A 23,040-nucleotide genomic window follows, 5' to 3' on the forward strand; every position below is an offset into this window, starting at 1 on the left:
TGCTATTTGGTGGACTATTGATCATATTGTTTCATAAACAATGCTGGGAAAGTTAGATTGACTTCAGTTGTGCTTAGTGAGTATTGTATGTTACCAATAAATTTTTGGTAAAGCCTTATTTCCCATGTCAAGTTATTTGAAAATATTTCCAAAAGGTTTAAGATGTAACGGTATTTTTTAGTTAAAGAATCTCCCTCCCTCGAGGGTTCTTCTGTGTAACTAAATCAACTGACTGGATATTGAATATTATTTTTCTCCAGTCACTTTTGAAAACTCTATCGGATACCTCAATGCTAATAGTTTCAATTAAGTCATCTGAAGAATATTCCAGTCATCCTAAATCATCATCTTCTAAACCCATTTCGTTCTGATAATTTTTCTGTTCCGATTTTATCATAAAAGCAACATCTTGTTCATAAAATTCCCAATTTCTCCAATAACCGGTTCTGCCCAAAAATTTTATTTTCTCTACCTAACTCGTCTTTAAAATTCCTCGAATCTAAACCTGTATTTTCATTTGCTAAAATAGATGAACCCAAGATTAGGGAGGGTGGGTGTAGGCACACAGCACTTAGGCCAAATATGACCCATTGTACATCCTCCCGAAGAGTTGTCCTTCTAGGTCATCGTCCATCCTGCCTTTTCCAGGAAAGTGGACAGGTCACTGGGAGACATCTTCTTTATATCGACAGATGTAGGTCAAGACTCGCCGAACACACACTCTCTTATTGATGATAACTCCTCTAGCCCCATATTATGGAGGTGTTTCCTTAGTTGACAGTGGCCAGTCAGAAATCCTACTGCTAAGCGTAGATTTTTCCCGGTCATCGCCAGATATTTCTTCAGTGCCACCTTCCCAGGCTCGCCCAATGAGATCCTGGCAAGATTGCATCCTTTGATTTCATCCCATCTCTTTATGGATTCAGCATGGGTGTAACATTGGCTAGTTCCGCAATTGTCAATGTCATCAGGCCGTAGGGTCCAGTGGGTTCTAAAATTTTCAGTCCATCCGCTTCCGTGACTAAAGAGTTGGCAATCTGATTACCTTTACTCATGTCGTGCTCTTTTATCCACCTCAGGATAATATCATTATCTACCAAAGATTTGGCTAAATCTTTGTGGCACTCTAGTACTAGCCCTGAGGAAACACGTTGTCTGTTCAAGGCTAATAGGGCTTGTCAGCTATCAGTGGAGATTGTTATGTTTTCGCCAGAAATTCCCTTCCTTGTTATTTCTTTTGTGGTGATTGAGATCCAGTCAGTTCTATTTGAAACACGCTGGTATTTTTTTCCATTCCCTATTTAATCCTTAGGCTTAGTAATCTGGAGTACACTCCACATCCTGAGCCTTCTCTGATTTTTGAACCGTCTGTATATATGCGTATTGCATTTGTGGCATCTAACTCTGTGTTCTGTTTCATTTGTATTTTGTAGGGTTCATTAAACACAAACCTGGGTTCAATTGCATCACTGGTTGTCTTCAGCAGACCAATTCCAACTCGAGGTTTACACCAGCCGTGCGCAATCGTAACATGGTCATTAACACAACCTCCTCAACGTACAGGTCCAGAGGGGTCAGACCAGTAATTAATTCCGTTGCCGCGGTTGGTGTTGTTCTCATGGCTTCTGTGATGTTTAAATAAGCCAATCGCTGTATTTGATATAATTTTTGGATGACCGTTGCTTGTAGAACTTTTGGTCCCCGTGCAATGGCTCCATACGTTAGCATAGGTCTTATTATTGCAGTGTAGATCCGGGTGACCACACGGGGTGAAAACCCCATGCGCGTCCCACTATCCTCCGACATTGCTCATAAGTCATATATTACGTTCTTTTTGCTCTATTCTGTAGGTGAGAGTTCCATGTTAGCTTCCTGTCGAGGATAGTAGCAAGGTATTTCACCTTTTCAGAGAAGTTTAGTTTGTTTTTGAAAATTTAGAGAGGTTTTAAGCCCGATAAACTTCTTTTTCCGGTGTGAAGGGCCATCTCAGCTTCTTGGGAATGATCGGCAGTGAGTGTTCCTTACATCATGTTTCTATTAATTTGAGTCCATCCTGCCTCTATCGCACAGGGCGCAGAATGCAATAGCATAGCAATACTTGCCATGCTATTGTTTTCTTTTCTGTTTCATATTATACATTATGTCTGAAGACTGTATCGAGGAGATATATATACCCACCGTGATATCAACCGAGGAAGTAGAAGTTTTCCGTCGGGCAATTACCAGAACATACGACGTAGGTAGTCTCGCTTCGATACAGTCTTCAGACACGCTTTGATCCCTGTTAGAGTATTGGTACATGGGATGTTTCTTTCTCGCTTGGAGCTTTACTCACGAGATGAAGAATGAAATAATTCGTGGACACAACACTCAAAAAAAGGGGGGGAAACCGCGGACACGTGTTTCTGGCTATTGGCCTCATCAGCGCGGTGCCTGATGAGTGTTGTGTCCACGAATTATTTCATTCTTGATTTGTATCATACACACTCGATGAAATCTCTATCTGTATATATATATATATATATATACAGATATATACAGATATATATATATATATATATATATATATATATATATATATATATATATATATATATATATATATATATAAATACCAATATATTTATTGGTATTTTTATTATATATCATGATACGTCTCTCCAATTTATTGTTTCGTCTCTTCTGCCTTCGGCTGTGCCAACTTGCCTTGCCTCTATCAAATAACCTTTCTTCACGATTTGAGAGAAGTCAGTTTATTGTCCTTATTTTCGGCAAAGTTCCAAACTTGTCCACGTTTCATCTACTCCACTTATATGCATTATATGTTGATGATAAGTTTTTTCCATTATGCATATCATATAAGTTGTATAAGCGGTGTTTCTCAAAGCGATCATTAGCCTGATTTTTTTCTGTAATCTGAGGGGTATATACTTTTGTTATTCATATTCGCTATCAATTGGTGCACGGGTATAAAAACTACCAAGATATTTTCATGCAAGAAATTCAACTTATCGTTAATAACATTTATTTGATGAAATTCTTGAAAATCTGTTCGGCGATGTTGAGATAAAAATTTTTGAAATATATTTACATGTCTGCCTATAATACTATTGAACATCAATTATCTCAATTCTAGGATTTTACTAAGCCTGTGAAGATCAAATCAATCAAATACTTTGCTAGAGTATCAGTTGATCAGCATATTCATTCCTTGTATAATTGTTTCAATGCCATCGTCTAATTGAAACAGCTTGTACAGTCCACAAGAATTCCCAACTCATCGATTAAAGATATAATTAGGATTGGAGAGAATTGACTTCAAAAGAACCGACGGAAGTGCGTGAATGTCGCTTCTACAATTTCTTTATCGATTAAATTGATGGATGTAGCCGTTACTATGTGGTAAAAAATCATAATGAAGAAAAAAGAATTTAAACTTTCTATGTTTTAACCACTTTCATACAAAGTTTCAATTCTCGTTTCTTCATTCTTTATCCATCATTTCATCTCATTCATTTACTCATCGAAGGATTGTGTTATTGGTTGATCGAATAATGACATTGTTAGAATCCTAATCAATTCAAGGTTAATAGTTTTGTTTGGATCTCCAGACCGTAAAGAAATAATAAAAAAACAAAATATATATTTTCTTTTCATAAATTGAAAAAATGTGTCTCTTCATCATCTCTAAGATAATATTGATAATAAGGGACTTTCATTAGAGTATTTTCTCATTGCTTTTCTTTTTTCAGAAATTACCCTATCCCAAGTCGGTTTTCTTCATCATCTGCAACGAGTTTTGCGAAAGGTTCAGTTATTATGGAATGAGCAGTAAGTATTTCAAATTATACCACCTATTGGTGTGACACTCGAGTCAACTTGCCAGGTTTTTATGTCAGTGTTGGTGGTTTGCCAATCAACCGACAACTGTGGTAGCAGCAATTTTGGACTCTATCCTGGAATGCCTGGAATGTACCGGGCAGGCGGTCCTCGATTGAAGACAAAATGTGGTACTGTCATCTTCATTTTCTCCAGATTGGAAATTTTTTCCCTTACCCTTTCAACTGTCTTTCGTCAGAAGGAAGAATGATTCATAACTGAAGGTGTATTTTTTGCTGACGACATAAAGATCAATGAATGACCTCTATGCCGCTCTGGCCTTGTGTACCCCTTCCTGACTGGGGTATTTGATCAACAAACTGTTCGTTTCAACAGACTTCGTGGGACCTTCACTCAACCGAGGGACAGGGCCTTCTGTATCGGGAGGGGTCGTCTATAGTATAATCTACAGCTTCCCTAATTAATGGGTTATCATGAGTTTCCACTGACTCGAAAACTCTCTGATTCCTCGATTGAATGGACTGTCGTATAGTTAACAGCTTCAAATCTCCGCAGATGGCTTCATTCCGCACGAACCATGGAGCACTCACCAGCATCCTAAGAAGTTTATTTTGCAATCTTTCCAAAATGGAAAGAGCGGTTTGTCCCCAGGTGTCTGTAGCATACATGACAGGCTTGAACATCGTATTGTATAGTAGAATCTTATTTTTAAGATTGAGCTTTGAGTTTCTGTTAATCAGAGGATAGAGTTTAGCTATCCTTGACTGCACTTTGCTCTTGATATAATCAATTTGATTTGCCCAGGTGAGTCGGCGATATACCCACAGACATAGGTACTTAACTCGCGTTTGCCATTCGATCTATCTGCCTGAAATCGTTACCTTGTGTCTGGAGAAACATTACGTCTCCCCAAGTCTATTGCCTGAGTTTTATCTGGATTCACTCGAATCTTCCAGTCAAGGTACCAGCGTTCGAAGTCGTCCAATGCGCGTTGCATGTAGACGACCGCCAACGCTCGACCCATGGAAGAAGCGAGGAGAGCCGTATCATCGGCGTAAAGGGAAACCTTCATGTGATCGAACTTTGGAAGGTCGCTCACGTAAAGGCTGTACAATAATAGTGGAGACAGCACAGCTCCTTGAGGCACTCCATCCTGGAATTTCCTGACGGAAGACAGGGTTCCTTCAACTCGGACCTGAAATGATCTGATCCATCGGATCAGGCCCTGAGACAGGTCGAAATCGAGCATTTTGTGTAGCCGGCCTTCATGCCACACTCGGTCGGAGGCTTTCGAAATGTCCAAGACTAGATGAACTGTCTTCCTGTTGTTAAGGTCTGGGATAGAATTTTCGACCAGTCTCAGGGCCTGCAACTCGGTGGAGACAAAATGTGAATAACCAAGAAAAGTACTTGATAAAAATAACTGCGTAAACGCAAGCGAGACATAAGTGGAACCACCTATTGCTATAACACCCAAGTCCATTTGCCAAATTTTTATGTCAGTATTGGTGGTTTGACCAATCAACCGACAACTGCGGTAGAAGACATTTTGGAAACTATCCTGGCATGCCACTGGAAAATTAATCCACATATTTCTAGAAATGATATGAAATCAAGAAATGTTTATACAGTCAAGCTACTGGAAAATAATTCCATGAAAATCATTCCAAGGTAGCTTCCCAAATTCTGCTACCATAGTTGTCGGTTGATTGGTCAAGCCACCATTAGTGACATAAAAACTTGACAAGTTGACTTGGGTGTCACACCAATAAGTGGTTCCAGTTATGGATCAGACCAACACAGGCAATAGGGCCAACATAGGCAATATGGCCAACATAGAGTAGTAGGTACCTGGTAGCATCCACCGCTACAAATTAAGAAATAGATTTCGAGTGAATCAGTCTGGTCCTTAACTTCAGACATCACCAGAAAATGGCAAATGAGACTTTGCCGAAACGTTGTGGAAATAATCCTTGTGATGATCATAATACACAAACCCAGAAACAGACTTACCTGAAAAACTAACATAACTTACAGGTAAAATGATATCAAATCGAACATAATTATATGAAAAAATTCACGAAATTCAGACATTGGCTTGAGTGGTCTCAACGATTTGGAATATATGACTTGACATCTCCAGTACAATTATTATTATCTGTAGAAATCAGAAGTAGCTCCGATTTTGATGATGATGGTTTTGTTCTTCATGTTATTTGAAACATTTTGAATCGGGGACAGAATTATTTAGGTTTTTAACTATATGTATGATGGGTTTCTCGAGGCTTTTTCGAAAAAAAATCGTATATTAATTAGTATAACGGCACCAATGTAAAACGTAGTTTTTATGGATATACACTAGATGGAACTGAATATATGCGATTTTTTTTGGATATAAGTTACTTTTTTTTCAACCACACTTCTCAACATTATTTTTTTAGTGTGGAAATTGCAAATGAACTCTTTCAATACCTTATTTTTTTGCATTATCTGTCGAACATAACGAACTGAGTTGTTTAGTGTTATCAGAGTCCCGAAAAAAAAAAAAGAGCAAGTAGGTTCCCCACACAATGTTTCTGTTGTTAGAAAAACTGTCATTCCGACTTTCGCAAAATCTAAAGTAGCATTTCAATATCTTCACTCATTTTTTTTTCAGCCATCCTCGTCATCTACCTCACAGACATTCTACAGTACTCAAGAGCAGATGCCAAGATCATTTATCACTCGTTCACAATGTTCGCCTACTTTTTCCCCGTTCTGGGCGCTATCTTATCGGACAGTTACTTAGGAAAGTTTAGGACTATACTATATGTGTCCATGATATACGCGGTTGGAAGTATTCTCCTGGCTCTCACGTCCATAAAACTGCTGAATTTTCCCCAGAGGGAAATTTCCATCTTGGGACTTTTGCTCATCGCTGTTGGAACCGGAGGAATCAAACCTTGCGTTGCCGCTTTTGGAGGAGATCAGTTCATCCTACCGCAGCAGGAGACTCAGTTGGCTTTGTTTTTTTCTCTTTACTACTTCTCGATCAACGCCGGAAGTTTGATATCGACTTCTGTAACTCCGGTATTGAGGCAAAATGTCCACTGTTTCGACGAGAATAGCTGTTATCCACTTGCCTTCGCATTACCCGGAGTTTTGATGATACTGTCAATAGGTAAGTTGGTGAGCATGGTAGAAGAAATGTTGAAAAATAAAGATGATTTTGTCTATATCAAAGTTTTAAGTTTGTGGTCATTTCTGAAGGATATACTCACCTTCCAAAAACTAGAACACTTTTAGTGAAAACTTTCATGCAATTGCCAACTCTGATAAGTTGCTGCATTAAATATCAATATGCTTCTCTTAAAGAGAAGCATATTGGTGTCGCTTCTCTTGATAAAATTTAGCTGACTCATGAGGAGAACATCATTCCCTAGATTGACTAAAAAGTTCGTAGGGTCTCACACAGACGGTGCTACTAGTATTGAATCATAATCGACCGAAAATAACAACGAATTGATGATTCTGAGCAGTGTTGGAAGTTTTTCCACTTTAAAAAACCTTAATTTAATCGTGGATATGTGACGATGGATAAAACATTGTTCCGACATTAACCCTTCTCAAGAAACTGATATCATCAATTAAGATATGGACATAGCATATAAAAACAAGTCGCCTGTTGACATAATTTTTCTCACAGCTGCAACAAAAAATAAAGCGTTTTTCTGATATAAAGAAAAATTTTGTTTGAAGGTGGTAAACAATGTTTCATGGTTTCATTAGTTCGGACTTCCATTATCTAATATGATATAAAATGATTTGAAAGACCTGAAAGAATCAATAAAAGTGAGAGGATTAGCTAAAAAAATAACAATTGTATCAAGCAAAAAACGGAAATTACAATGAAATGAAATACAAGCAACAATTGAAAACTGAACAATTGAAAAGAAATGAAAATTAAAATTGAATGATTTCAAGCCGAATTAATTCACGACGTTTCGAATGTTTGTATCCAAAAATGTCTTCGGGTGATGAGTGAACTCATTCCTCCAAGAGCTGACTATTTATAGGTCATTCGAGTGCTTTCACCTATCCCGTCTTCCCTCTCTCCGCTTCATCGGTTTTAGCGAGAGCTGGCCGTTTGGCGGGAGTTGGCCGTTTTCCGCTTGATTATAGGTTTCCATATGTTTCGTATATCTATGTTAGCTTGGCTAAATATGTTGTTGGACAACATATATGCGGCTTTTCAGAGTTTTCTCCTAAACCAGTGTTCGTCCTTGTGGATAATTTCAGCTTGAGACCACTTGATGTTATGTTGATGAGTCAAAACATGCTTTGCTATTCCTGATCTGCTGATTGCTCCTCGCTGTCTGTATTTCATGTGCTCGGCAATGCGAACTTTCAATGGCCTCTTAGTTTCACCGAAGTATGATTCTCCGCACTCGCAGGGTATCCGGTAAATGTAATTCTTGGAACCGCAGTCCGCGTTTGGTGGCCTGGTTTTCGTGAGGCTGCTACGGATAGTGTTCCCAAATCTGAAGCAGGTTCTGATGGTATACTTGGACCCGATTTTTCTTATCCTTTCCGACAATCCTCTGATGTGGGGGAAGTAGGGAAGTACAAGAACTGGTTGTGACTTGTGTTGGGTGTTGTCTTGTGATTCATTTTCCATCTTTCATATTAGCCAAACGAAAAGAACTTTCTTGATAATAAATGCTAAACTAACCTAACAAATGAACAGAATTCAATATCTGCACATGATAAATCATGGCAGATATTGCTCTTCTTCTTATGAAAGAACATAAAAGTAGTTATTCGAATGAGCAAACAAGTCAAAATTTCCGAACCATCTTCTGGCAGTGTGCATGAAAATAATAATGACTGAAATGTATTACATTTGAAAGACGATGGTTAACTGAAACTTTTGGAATATCAAGAAATCAGCAAATTTAAGAAGTTGCCTTGTGTCGAAATAGAATTGAATACTAGAGGTTGTCAAATCTAGGAAGTGAATTGTTTTGTTACATATCGCCACCTGCGTACACTACAGAGAATGCATTGGGATTGAAAAGGATGAAATCTACCGTGCTACTTGGTGCGCCTATTTGGGTTTTCCAGTGACCTGAGAATAGCAATAAAGTGTGATGGTTTTTTAATTGATGGTCAATTATTAGTTCAGTATGATAATACGGCATTCACGTAATTGAATTTGAATAAGTTCATTTTTCTGCAGTCTGTATTGCATTTAATTTCGGGTTTATCAAGGAAAGGTAGAAAGACCTATTCTGATAATGTAATTGAAGTGACTTGTTTTGTTGTATATCGCCACCTGTGTAAACAACAGAGAATAATCCATTAGGATTGAAAATGATGAAATCTACCGTGCTACTTAGTGCGCCTATTTGGGTTTTCGAGTGACCTGAGAGACCTATTCTGATAATGTAATTCATTTGGGTTAAGGATTCAATTTCAAAATGAAAATTTTTCGGAAAACATTATATTTATTAATATGAATGAATGCAAACAAAAATAATTTGTGTTGTGATCCAAAAATCACAAAGGCTCAACTCCAGACAGATTGGAATCGCTTGTAGAGTTATCACTATCCTCCCTGAAAATTCATAATAATTTTGTTATTGCAAAATCAAGAGCAAGTTTCTTCGAAGCATAAAATTCTTCGAAACAATCAGCGTGTTCGCAATTTTTTTCCACTGCTCTTGAGAAAATGAAGTGAAGAATTTGTCACATAAACTTTCTACGAGTTTGAAATTGAAATCTATATTTTCATCGCCCACATATTGTTTCAGTGATGCCCATACTAATTCTATTGGGTTCAAATTTGGATGATGAGCAGTCAATCTGAGTATAGTATGTCCATGATTTTCCATAATCCTATCAATTTCATACAACTTGAATCGTCGTTTATGGATTTTAATAATGGAATAGAGATCAATTTCCAGTATATCATCCGTGAAATGAATGCTCCGTCGTCTTAACCATTCTCTCATATCATCTTTCCTCGAGGACATGTTTAGGCACTTTTCATTCTGGTATAGGGCATGCTTTTTTTGAAGATTGGAAATTAAAATTTCTTGCAACAACTTTTTGAAATTGTCGTAATTGAGTTCACTATGATAGTCGCCCGATTTTGTGTTGGATTTCAATTTCAGATATGAATTTTTCACAAATCCATTATCTCCTCCTGCATTCACAATTATAAGTCTCTGCCTTTTTAAAATTGGTGCAAGTAACCCTTCATTCAAACCATCATTCCAACTCTTCTCATGTATGTGAAGCATGGATATATGTTTCATCCATATAAGTTATTGTTTGACCTTTGTTTTCATTGTTTAATATAATATAAATCGATTTGAAATCCTTGAAAGAAATTATAAAGATTAACCGAAAAATAACAATTTTCAATAAACAAAAACTGAAATTACAAAGAAATAACATACAAGCAACAACTAAAAAAAAAATAAAAATAAAAATTTAAAAAATTGAAAAGTCAATGTAAGCTGAAAATTAAAAAATATTATTAACAAGAAATGAAACTTGAAATTAAAATATTCTAAACCAAGTTACGTCACGACGTTTCGATTGTTAGTATCCACAATCGTCTTCGGGTTCCTTCGGTTGTTGCTTGTATGTTATTTCTTTGTAATTTCAGTTTTTTGTTCAATAATTGTTATTTTTCGGCTAATCTTTTCAATTTCTTTCAGGGATTTCAAATCAATTTATATTATATCAGACAATGGAAGTTCGAACTGATGAAATACATTGTTTGGCCTTCTTCACGGTATTTCCTCATGTCTCTGAGAAAATTTCTTCGCCAGTTTTTCTATGAAAAATTGACTAATTCAATTGTTTTCATTTCACGAGCTATTTTTTTAATGCTAACCAAACTTACACCCGCCGCTGTTGCACAACGCTCTTGTACTTTTTTCAGATCCATGCTTATGCCATTATCAGCTCCTTGTTGCATGAAAAAAGTACATTAGCAATATATTCTCTCGCTTGACCACACAAAACTTTTCGTTTCAAATTTCGATTCGAATGCCATTTTCTTAGAGCACAGACTTTTGTCGCGTACTATGCTTCACCGAAGGGGACACTACAAAATGGTCGTTAAGACTGAGCTCCGATCGTCTTTAGGGTTTTCTATCACCCGCATCTCTAGAGAGGTCCTAAGCCGAGACTTCGAAGTCGCTTCCTAGACTTGACAAGCTGTACTATTGTTTGAAGGCGATTGACAATGTTTCATGATGAATTTCACTAGTTCGGACTTCCATTGTCTACTATATAAAATGATTTGGAATCCCTGAAACAACTAAACAAGAAGAATTAAAAATGAATAGCTGAAAATAACAATTATATTAAGCAAAATAAACCTGAAATGAAATAATAGTGAAATAAAATACAAGTAAAATAGATCAATTGAACAAAAATAAATAAAAATGAAGAAATGAATAAAGAATATGAAAATAAAAACTTGAGAGATTCAAAGTCACGTTAGTTCACGGCGTTTCGATTGTTAGTATCTACAATCGTCTTCGGGTGATGACTGGAGTGATTCCTCCGAAAGATGACTATTTATAGGTCGTTCAAGTACTTTCACTTATCCCCGCTTTTCATTTTTCGCTTCACTGGTTCCGTGGGAGATGACCGTTTGGCGGGAGTTGCCCATTTTTCGCTTGATGATAGGTTTCCATATTTTGCGTATTTCTACGCTGGCTTGGCTGAATACATTCTTGGACAACATGTAAGCGGCTTCTTTGAATTTTCTCCTAAACCAATGTTCCTTTCTGTGCAAGATCTCAGCTTGGGACCACTCGATGTTGTGTTGATGGTTCCAAACATGGTCTGCTATTCCTGATTTGCTGGTTCCAAGTACAACATCAGAACCTGCTTCAGATCCGGTAACACTATCCGTATCAGCCTCCCGAAAACCAGGCCGCCAAATGCGGACTGCGATTCCAAGAATTGCATTTACCGGATACCCTGTGAATGCGGAAAATCCTATATTGGTGAAACTAAGAGGCCATTGAATCTTCACATTGCCGAGCACAAGAAACACACACAGCCAGGGGAAACCAGCAAATCAGGAATAGCAGACCATGTTTGGACCCATCAACACAACATCGAGTGGTCCCAAGCTGAGATCTTGCACAGAGAGGAACAGTGGTTTAGAAGAAAATTCAAGGAAGCCGCTTACATGTTGTCCAACAACGTATTTAGCCAAGCCATCGTAGAAATAGGCAACATATGGAAACCCATCATCAAACGAAAAATGGCCAACTCCCGCCAAAACGGTCATCTCCCACGGAACCAGTGAAGCGGAAAATGGAAAGCGGGGATAAGTGAAAGTACACGAACGACCTATAAATAGTCATCTCTCGGAGAAATCAGTCCAGTCATCACCCGAAGACGATTGTAGATGCTAACAATCGAAACGTCGTGAACTAAGGTTACTTGGAATCTCTCAACTTTTTATTTTTATTTTCTTTTTTCATTCCTTTATTTTTATTTATTTTTGTTCAGTGGTTCTATTTTACTTGTATTTTATTTCACTATTATTTCATTTCAGGTTTATTTTGCTTAATATAATTGTTATTTTCAGCTATTCATTTTTAATTCTTCTTTTTTAGTTGTTTCAGGGATTTCAAATCATAGTAGACAATGGAAGTCAGAACTAGTGAAATTCAAGCTGTAGTAGGTATGTTGACTTTATTCTCGATGATGAAATTGGTGAATGATTTTGAATGAGGTTAAATGAGAACACAGAGAGTTCTTATTACATGTTCCTATTTAGAATTCAGATAAACACGCCTAAAAAGTTTTCACATAGTGCGGTTTTGTACATTATTTGGTAAAATTAGTAAATTGTTCTTGAAATAATTCAATTTTCACTTGCAAATTTTTCAACTGATTTCTATTTCATTGTGACCTATATTTTTTACTTCAGTACACCCAGGTTCATCCAAAATATGAATTATGTATTTTATGTTCATAAAATTCATCATTTTCAGTCCTTTTCGCTCTTGGGAAACCCATGTATAAATTGGAGAAGCCAGGAGGCAATGTTATAGTAGATGTTTCTAATTGCATAACAGTGAGTATCAAGTTTTTGAATAATTTTGTTGGGAGTATAATCAATATACTATTGAATTCAATAGTATGCAGGCAGATCGTAATCGGGAGATAACTTTTTCTAATGGAAAACTCCGTAGGGAAATGTTTTTCTCGTATAACGTGATATTTCGATTATGATTTTGAGTCAGACAACAATGGGCTCATTATGGCTATTTTAGTTTGTTTTTAAATTATATATTATAAAATTAAATCATCTCCCACAATTTTTTTCGGTTTATATGTCAATTAACAACTGAGCAAGAGCGGTACATCTTGACGTCACACCAGGCAACGAACGGTGGCAACCGGGCTGTAGTTGGAGATTATTATGAATCGCTGCTATCATCAATTCAATTTAATTTTCTTCAAAGTAATGTATATATCAATTCTAGGTGACAGGCATTTTTGAGACAAAAGTTCTATAATGAATAATCCCTTGTGATTCCAAAAAATAATTTCGGATTTTTCTCCATGACGTGAATAGATCTTAGCCTCAATATTGTTTTTCAAATTTCACTAGTTCGGACTCCCATTGTCTACTATATTGGTGAAACTAAGAGGCCATTGAATGTTCGCATTGCCGAGCACAAGAAACACACATAGCGAGAGGAAACCAGCAAATCAAGAATAGCAGACCATGTTTGGACCCATCAACAAAACATCGAGTGGTAACAAGCTGAGATCTTGCACAGAGAGGAACACTGGTTTAGGAGAAAATTCAGGGAAGCCGCATACATGCTGTCCAACAACGTATTCAGCCAAGCCAGCGTAGAAATACGCAACATATGGAAACCCATCATCAAGCGAAAAATTCCCAACTCCCGCCAAAACGGTCATCTCCCACGGAACCAGTGAAGCGGAAAATCTAAAGCGGGGATAAGTGAAAGTACTCGAACGACCTATAAATAGTCATCTCTCGGAGGAATCAGTCCAGTCATCACCCGAAGACGATTGTAGATACTAACAATCGAAACGTCGCGAACTAACGTGACTTGAAATCTCTCCACTTTTTATTTTATTTTTCTTTTTTCATTTCTTTATTTTTTATTTATTCAATTGTTCTATTTTTACTTGTATTTTATTTCACTATTATCTCACGTCAGGTTTTTTTTGCTTAATATAATTGTTATTTTCAGCTATTCATTTTTAATTCTTCTTTTTAAGTTGTTTCAGGGATTTCGAATCATTTTGTACAGTAGACAATGGAAGTCCGAACTAGTGAAATTCATCATAAAACATTGTCAATCACCTTCAAACAAACATTGTTTTTCGAATTCCAATTTTGAACAAATATTCCAGACAAAGTAGAATCTGATGATGTATCAACAGAAGTCATGTCTGATATACTCGAATTCTCACTGTCCTTCTTTTTCTGTGGTAGGTATATAATATTTACGGTCTGTGTAGCTTTTGATCTTCGAAAAACTTGTTTATTAACTCGATTTCCAACATCAAAGGTATTTCCCTGTGTACCTGCTTCATCAGACATGCTTTTATTTTCAGCGATATCTTCGTTACAAGTATTTAATAGAATTTGTTTTTTCTTTTTTTGAACAAACGGTGGAGCTTTAGATGTATGTTGGTCTATCAATCTGGCAGTCAAATATATGCGGAATTACGCATATATTTGACTGCCAGTTTTCAGATGAGCGCAGTTTTCAGATGAGAGAACAAAAAGAAGTCGCTTGAGGCTAGATCTGGTGAGTGAGGCGTTATCTTAGTGAAACACATTTTTTTTTCTGCAAATGTGGCCGTTTTTACGCAAGTAATGATAAGCAGTATGCTCCTGTAATGAATTTTCCTTTTTGACTATCCCAAAAAACAGTCGCCATCACTTTCCCAGCCAAAAAAAAATTGCTTTTATTAAAGCCGGTTCCACCTTTGCCGTCCACTGTTTGGACTGTATTTTGGTCTCTGGCGTATAATGGTGTGTCCAACTTACATCTACAGTAATTAATTGGCGTCAAAACTCGGATTTATTGCGCCTAAACTGCGCCAACAGAGCGTTGGAAATGTTAATTCGAACACGTTTTTGGACGTCCAAAATGACTGAAACTGTCAACAGATGAACGACGAAATTCATTAGCTTTTATTAACGAGGGCTGTTATTTGAGTGGTAGAGTAATACAATAGGTAGCAATACACTAGGTAAGCGGTTCCCAAACTGGGGGTCGCGGCTCCCGGAGAGGTCGCGGGTCATTCGCAAAGGGGTCGCGAGATGTATATAAATGATGGTTAACTCTGTACTCAAACTCAGACGGCCATCGACAGTTTTGAATATCACAAAATATCACTATATAAAAATACTCATGAATACAGTTTATTTATGAGTTTTAATATAGATTTTCATCAAGTATCGGCCACTATATATTCTACAGATTTTGTCAAACAAAACATAATCATTCAATCATTCTGATATGTAATTTCTAAGTAAAAATGACTTCTTCAATGAGAAATATGGGCCTGTTTTTGTCAAAAAATTTCTTAAAATCTGGCTCAGTTTCAAATCTAAAGAAATGAACTTAAAATGTGCAAGCCCACAGTAGGTTGAATGGACTGACACCTTTCAGAAAACAACTACTTCACTGGCTAATACCACGAACAGCGTTGGATTATACCCGAAAATTTTAGATGCACATACAATAAGGTCGTCTCCAACGTCCAGCCAATTTCTTGGCTAAGTTTTAATGTTGACCAATATAGAAAATCCGAGTTCGCAGAGAAAGGGTGTTGCAAAGGGTATGATAATTCTCAGAGCCACAGATGTTAAGATGTAATACTCAGCTCTTCTTTGTAGCCCGATCTTGGGTACCTAAGGACCGCCCCACCCACTGCTTCTGCTATAGCTAGCCCCTCTACCTTTGCCCTTCCCCTCACAGACACCTGCGCTAAAACGGGGGTCACGGCTAAAATGTTCAGGCTGAAATGGGTCCCGGAAATAAAACGTTTGGGAACCGCTGGACTAGGTGAATCCAACTATTTCTGTTTCAGTACGCAATCAAAAAGAAAATCAGATCGAAAGACAAAAAGGACCACTGGATTGATCACGCAGAAGAAAAATATGGCGCCAAATTGGTGACCGACATCAAATCCACTCTAAGTGTTCTGGTACTTTATCTTCCTCTTCCCTTCTTTTGGACGCTATCCCACCAGCAAGGGTCAGGTTGGACCCTTCAAGCTGTTCGAATGGATGGAGACATGGGATTTTACACCATCCTTCCTGACCAGATGCAAGTGGTTAATCCGCTGCTTATTCTAGCTTTCATTCCAATGTTCTCTTACTGGGTTTATCCTCTCCTGTCGAAGTGCAACTTGTTGAAGACTCCACTGCAAAGAATGGCTGCAGGAGGCATGTTAGCAGCTGTTGCGTTTGCCTTGTCTGCTTTGGTGTCAATTGCCTTGGAAAATACTGACCCAATCTTGCCATCTGAAGGAAATATTCAGCTGCGAATATACAATCCGTCTCCATACAATGTATCTATTTCCGTGGATGAACTCAACTTGAAGAATCAGAGTATTGAAAGTATGGGTTACTACGAGAAAACCGACATTGAGCTTTTGGAACACAGAACTTTAACCTTCCGGTTATCTTGTGCAGCCTGCGAAAGTGTTCGAAATATATCCGTCCCGGTAAAAGGAGGAAATTCGTATGGTATTTATTTCGCAAATGGTGAAATTCATTACTACCTGGATGAGATTGCGAAAAGTGAAATTGGTTTTCCAAGAGTGAGGTGAGTTTTCAGTATATCGAAATGGTTGAATAATAATTTTCATTCATTTTGTTTTGGTTCAGTGAAAATCTTTAAAAAATAACACATGCTGGTATTAGGAAGTTGACATATGTTAAGTAAAAATCAATAACAATTTTTTTTTGGGAAGAAAAGTTTCGGGTTTCTACTTCTGTATCTTCATTCGAAAGAAATGGAAAAAAGGAAGCACAATTTCAAAAAATTTACTCTATACAAAGATTTGTAGATCATGCAAAGAAATAACTTTGAGATATCAACTAGGGAAGGGAAGGAAGGGTTATATTTTTAGGAGAAATTATTTTTTGGGAAATGAAGATTTTGTCTTTCTACTTTTTCATCTTTGATGTTCTTGAAAAATATTTTGTTTATTTCAGATTTTAATTCCTTCTGACAATTCATTATAACATTCATTATGATTACCATATTTTTTTATATAAAGATGGGGAAGTAGAAAGCCAAAACCTATCTTAACTAAAAATTAATCTCTTCTAAAAATATACCTCTTTCAATTTAAACAAGATTCGTATGGCTGGGATTTAATCAATTTAATTAATGAATAGATTGAACTCATTCCTAATTTTATGTATCAATTGAGTGCTTTTTCTTATAATATTTATCTGATCTGGTGCTGAAAAACCGCTAAGATGACTGTCTTATACCGATGTCCCCAAGTGAGGATGACAGTGTTCCGTGTAAGTGAAATTTCACCCCTTTCATTTACAATATTGTGTGAATACTGTAAATATATCTGATTCAAGTCCATAATGAATGTTTGGAACACAAACTGAATAGAGTATTCATAGACACGTATTTGTTTCCAAATTTTCATTCGTGTAATTCAATGTTTTTATGAAAGTAGCTGTGTCGAGAGAGGTTTTCTCCCAGTTTGTGTCTGAAAATTACTTCTCATGATCTACACATATTTGTATATAGTTCAGTTCTCATAATACCCACGGGAGATTCAATAAGCTACCATTTCAGTTAGGAGTGAGTGAGAATGTAAACGAATAGCAAAACTTTTGGAAACACTCAAAATGAAATCATTGAAAATTTTTCAAATTTTTCCAGATCAATTATAAAATCAAATAACGATATTTACAATAAACTCAATTCCCTTGCACTTGTTAAGTTTGTTTCTAACCGATATATTACGACTTCTTCATAAACGGTTTTGTGATTGAAATGTAGTTGGACTCAAAATCTTCAGCAGAATACCAAAAATTTCACTTTCAATTATTTGAAATGGTTCAATAACAAACTGGTATGAACTTCAAGTTCTTCATTCAATAGCAATCACAAGAAATATTTGATATTTTACTGAAATTTTGAGATACATTTTTCAGATATTACGTGGAATGACTTCTCTGCAATCTCGTAACTTTTTTACCATAACGAATGTGAAACAATATATGTTCTCCTTTAAAAATCCTCTCTTCAGACTAGTTCAACCATATCTCTATATTTCCAGAAAATTGAAGCACTTTCCACGTGATACCATTTGAAAATAGTTTAACAACCTCTAATTCCCTTTTGTTTCTTCTGAAGGACGTTGGATTACTCAGCTGATGAAAACGTAACCTACACAATGGAAACTTATTCAGTTGCCGTTTTAGCTGGAAATGATGGGCTAGTATCTTTAGAAGAACCGGGAAAATATGAATTTGGAAGAAGAAATGGGGAAAGGTTCTCTTTCAAGTTTTCCTTGGGGGGAATTTATACAGTCATGTTGAATGAAGTAAGTACCAAATCTCATACACTTTTAGAGTTCATATATTCAGCGGCGGCTCGTCAGAGGAGGCAAGGGAGGCTTAGCCTCCCCATAAAATTTGAGACTATTCATCGCAATAAATTAAAAGATATTGACAAATAATTATGATTATTTTTTTCTAAAAGTGCTTGGGTATCATTACTTTACCATTAATTTTTAATATAAATACATAATATGCCCGAAAAAACACTATCACTCACTACGTAGTACGTATCAACGAAACTCAAACGCACCGCCCATGAACGAATAACGAATAAACTATCAAGCCAAAATAATAAATGCCATACGTTGCAAGGGAGCCAAGCCTCCGACCGCTTTAAAAAACACAGGCTCCACAAGACCGATCCAACCAGAGACATACGTCCCGATTTGTAATTTCAGTTGCAGAAATTATAGCGTCAGAGGAGGCTTGCCTCCAGTTGGTCTCCGTTAGTGTACGAATGCGTTTGTTTTTTATTCAATTATTCAGACGGGATACCGTGACGGACCAGGACTAAAAAATATTCCGGTAAATCGTTTCAGTGTTTCTTGATAATATTTGTGTATATAGCAGTGCTTTTTGATAATATTTTTAATGTGTTTGTAAAGTGTTTTCTTTCAATTTCAAGGTGTTTTCGGGTTTTCACTTTTCGATAAGTTTTTTTTTTTTCATTTATTATGGATAAGTTGGACGAAATTAAAAAATCTGACGATATAGTCGATTGGTTGCTGACAAATAATTTTAAGTCTTTATCTTATGATAATAAATTTTACATTATTAAAACTCTGGAAAGGCCTCAACCAAATTTGATTTCAATTAAATCGTCAGATAATCGAAAAAATCGTGGATTTAATATTAGTTGGTACGATAAATGCGATTGGTTAACCGGCTCCATTAAACGAGAAAAACTTTTTTGTTGGCCCTGTGTGTTATTTCCCGTACAAACCGAATACCAAACGTGGTCTAAAATAGGATACTCCTATTTCAATATAAAAAATGTACCTCGTGTTATGGGGCAAATATGATTCACAATTTGGCACTTTTTTAAACGGTAGCGTTTTTTCGGCCACCTCAAAAACCATCCAAAATGAGCTTATTATAGACAGTGTGGCATACATTATTAAGGAAAATATAAACACGGAAATTGAAAGTGTTTCTTTTTTTGCATGGGAAATTGATGAAACTACCAATATTACCTGAAAATCACAACTTTCAATCGTTTTTAGATGTCAAAGATGGTAATGTGGTAGAACGTTTTATGGGTTTTCATGATGTTTCATCTGGGCGCACAGCTAACGATTTGTTTAATTTTTTAATTCGTACGTGTGATATCTATAATTTTAGGCAAAAGTTAATTGCGCAAACCTATGATGGGGATGCGGTCATGGCCGGCCATTTAAATGGTTTACAAACTAAAATAAAGTCCATAGCTCCTCATGCACTTTTTACGCATTGTTATGCAGATGCCCTAACTTAAGTATTAAGCAAAGCGTGCAACAACATAAAAATTTTCGCGCCTCCGGCGGGTTTTTCTGTGTGTATATAGTCTATATGACTTAAGCCTCCCCTGTTCTCCAATGCACGAGCCGTCACTGCATATATTCTAATATTATGGAGAGAAAATGTTTGTTCATTTGTAATAGATAAATTGAAAAACTACTCAACCGATTGTAAATACTATTTCACCTATAGTAAGCTAAATTGTCAGTGATTAACATAGTATTTAAATTTCAAAAACAGGGATCCCTATCATAACGAATTTAAAATTTGCAAACGAAAGTCAATAAAATTTGGCTTCGGTGTCAGAGTCGCTGGTCATGACTGATGGACATTTGAAATATTACCTCCACGTTTTTCAATATACTGTTCCTGTCAATAATACCAACTGGTCTGTGGTAATTTCGGCACTGAAGTATACAATACCTATTATATATGACTCTACGTAAATCCTTTTAAATCTTCATAAACCACCAGCAGTTCTTTTTCATTCAAAAGTGGGGAAGAACACATGAAAAATATTTTGAAAGCATATGTTTTGACGTCCTGAAAAACCACTATCAGGCTTCGAAAATGATTTTCCTTGTATTTTCAACATTTGGAAGCAGAAAAAAATCGTTAAATTATATGCCAGATGAGGAAGATATTGCCTTTTTCCTAATCTGGACTGTTAGTCTTGGAAAACAGTTGATTAACGTAAAAAATCCTCGATTCTTTCAATGGTACCATTAGAACCCGATTTTCTAGGAAAAACGATGACCATTTGCTTCAAAGTGATTCTGGAACGAATAAGTTTTGTTTATTTTCGGTCTTCTCAGAGCATCATCAAACCATTTGATTCCAACCCAGTTTCAAACAATACGGGGCTTGAATCCCAAGAAAGATTAATGGATGAATGGCTCGAGAATACACTGTCTGGGGTTCCATATTATGGAACCCCCATATTATGGGGACCGAATCAGATTTTTGGAGTTCGGCAGAGCCGTAATCTTACCATCTGACCTGAAAGACCACTCACCATACAAACTAATCGGCTTCGTTAAGAAGCTGGATTTATTTGGTCGAGTGTGAATAGGTGTGAGCCACAATAAACCCTTGCGGGTTGCAGTGAATGATCGAGTAGACCCACTCACTTTAGACCCAACCTAACCTAAACTAGACCTAACCTAGGACACCTTTATGCTTTTAAATAATCAATGTAATAATTATTATTGTTCGAAGACTAGAATGTAGCTGTAGTGGTCCACTTATAATTCTATTGGGTTGTTTCAAAAATTTTGTCCGTTTTTATGAGTCTACTTTAAAGTGTAATATCTCAGTGGATACTCAATCAATTCAATCAAAATAATCCCCATTTAAATCAGGGCACGTTTGCCAACGTAACACAAGTGGCGTCATCATAAAAATTGTGTGCTCGAGATTCTATGACGTCGACGAAGGCCGTTTTTGCCTGACCCTCATTGGCGAAAGTTCTTCCGGTGAGAAAGTTTTGTCCGTTTTAATGTCATGTGTTTTTAGCTCCATATCTCAATACATTTTTATTTTATTGTGTCGTGGTATATAATGATGGATAGATAATTTTGTAAATATTCTTTGAACGGCTTTTTTGTGGAGGACTCAATATTTCACACTGCATTTTTGGGTTTATCATTTTCCACAATCTGAAAAAAATGGAAGATGAATCAATAGAGAATCTGCTGAAATATAGTAAAGGGCACACTGAAAAGTTTACCCCGTAATATAAACTACTGGAGAGTCCAATTAGTCAGTAACTTCTCGTGTTCATAAATTTTGCCTACAAATTGAAAAAAATTAATTGAAAAAATTATTTATTGATTCTCAGCTTTCTTTTAGTAGTTAAAGTTTCGGAAAACAAACCTTTTCCGTATTCAAAACCTGTGTTCACTATGAAAATCTCGCCTCAAACTGTGATATTTCTAATCTCTTTCGAAAATTTGTTATTATTATCATTAATTTGTCACATTTGCTCACTTTTTCTTTACAGAAGCAGCACAAGGTGATTACGGTTACAAAACCCAATAGTGTACATATGCTGTGGTTGCTTCCCCAATACGTTTTCATCACTGCTGGAGAAATTATGTTTTCCATCACCGGCTTGGAATTTTCATACTCGCAAGCGCCAAGTTCCATGAAATCCTTGATGCAAGCCTGCTGGCTCCTGACGACTGCATTCGGAAACTTGATCATTGTCATAATTGAGTCTGCGAAAATATTCGAAAAGCAGGTAAGAAGTTGAGCTTATCTAGAATGAATTTAACTTGACTTGACAAAATGCTGTAAAGTTGGACTGAAAATAACAACAAAAGCAATCAAATAGACATAAAAAGCGACTGGAGATTGAAGAGTACAGAATCTGGACTAGTAGGCCATGGTCGAATGGTATCTGAAGTACCAACGGTTTCGTCTATTAATGCGGCATCATCAGTGCGTTTACTAATAGGACGGAAGTCTAAGTAACGAACGAAATCCTCTCCACATTTGATTACATACAATTTTGAAAGTCAACAATGAAATTGTTCCACTACTTTGTAGATTATTCGACCTGTGTTACAAGATATTATTTTTCATTCTTGCTGCAAGACATTCCCAAAAAGGCAAGAAAATTTAACTACTACAGACAAATTGCTTCACTATCAGTATCAGTGACCTCGAAAATTATAGAGAACGATGTAAACGATATATAACAGATATAGCTTAGTATATCAACAATATTCAAGAAGAAAAAGCTTTCTTCTCATGACAGAACCTTAAAAATAACATTGGGATCATTGTTGTTATTATTGGGTTTTTGATGATTGTGTAATAAGTGCATGTGGGTTAGAAACAATGTCCTAGTGAGGCATCTTTCTACAAATATATTGATGCCATTATAGTGTGGGTCACAAGATCCTTTTTTGGAACTTCTGTCCAAGGGCACAGAAAATTATGATCTAGGGCTCATTCGATTCGGAATGACCTCTAGCAAGAGGGGCTCGAAAAAATAGTGTTTTCTTAGCCCGCAGAGATTGACTGAAATACCCAACTCAAAAATAACCTATAGTTATATAATAGCCAGTCAAATAAATATA

General features: G+C 36.5%; 1 protein-coding gene and 1 long non-coding RNA gene across 4 annotated transcripts in view; one reads left to right on the forward strand and one right to left on the reverse strand.

Moving 5' to 3' along the window:
- Positions 1–23,040, forward strand: part of LOC111508676 (peptide transporter family 1) — a 36,655-nt gene that overhangs the window by 9,667 nt on the left and 3,948 nt on the right. For all 3 annotated transcript variants that reach the window (XM_074176265.1, XM_074176267.1, XM_074176266.1), the window contains 6 exons: positions 3,753–3,831; positions 6,497–7,000; positions 12,855–12,937; positions 15,949–16,688; positions 18,252–18,441; positions 21,957–22,196. In XM_074176265.1, the coding sequence (XP_074032366.1) occupies positions 3,753–3,831; positions 6,497–7,000; positions 12,855–12,937; positions 15,949–16,688; positions 18,252–18,441; positions 21,957–22,196 (1,836 nt within the window). The remainder of the gene's footprint in view (positions 1–3,752; positions 3,832–6,496; positions 7,001–12,854; positions 12,938–15,948; positions 16,689–18,251; positions 18,442–21,956; positions 22,197–23,040) is intronic.
- On the reverse strand, positions 17,973–22,081 carry LOC141482668 (uncharacterized). The gene is made up of 2 exons (XR_012465647.1): positions 21,944–22,081; positions 17,973–18,284 (listed from the first exon to the last, which is right to left on the reverse strand). It is a non-coding gene; the product is annotated as an uncharacterized lncRNA (long non-coding RNA).

The sequence above is a fragment of the Leptinotarsa decemlineata genome, unplaced genomic scaffold, assembly GCF_025532065.1.
Source record: "Leptinotarsa decemlineata unplaced genomic scaffold, Ldec_3_MD MMD2_tig00001719_RagTag_RagTag, whole genome shotgun sequence".
Lineage (NCBI taxonomy): Eukaryota > Metazoa > Arthropoda > Insecta > Coleoptera > Chrysomelidae > Leptinotarsa > Leptinotarsa decemlineata.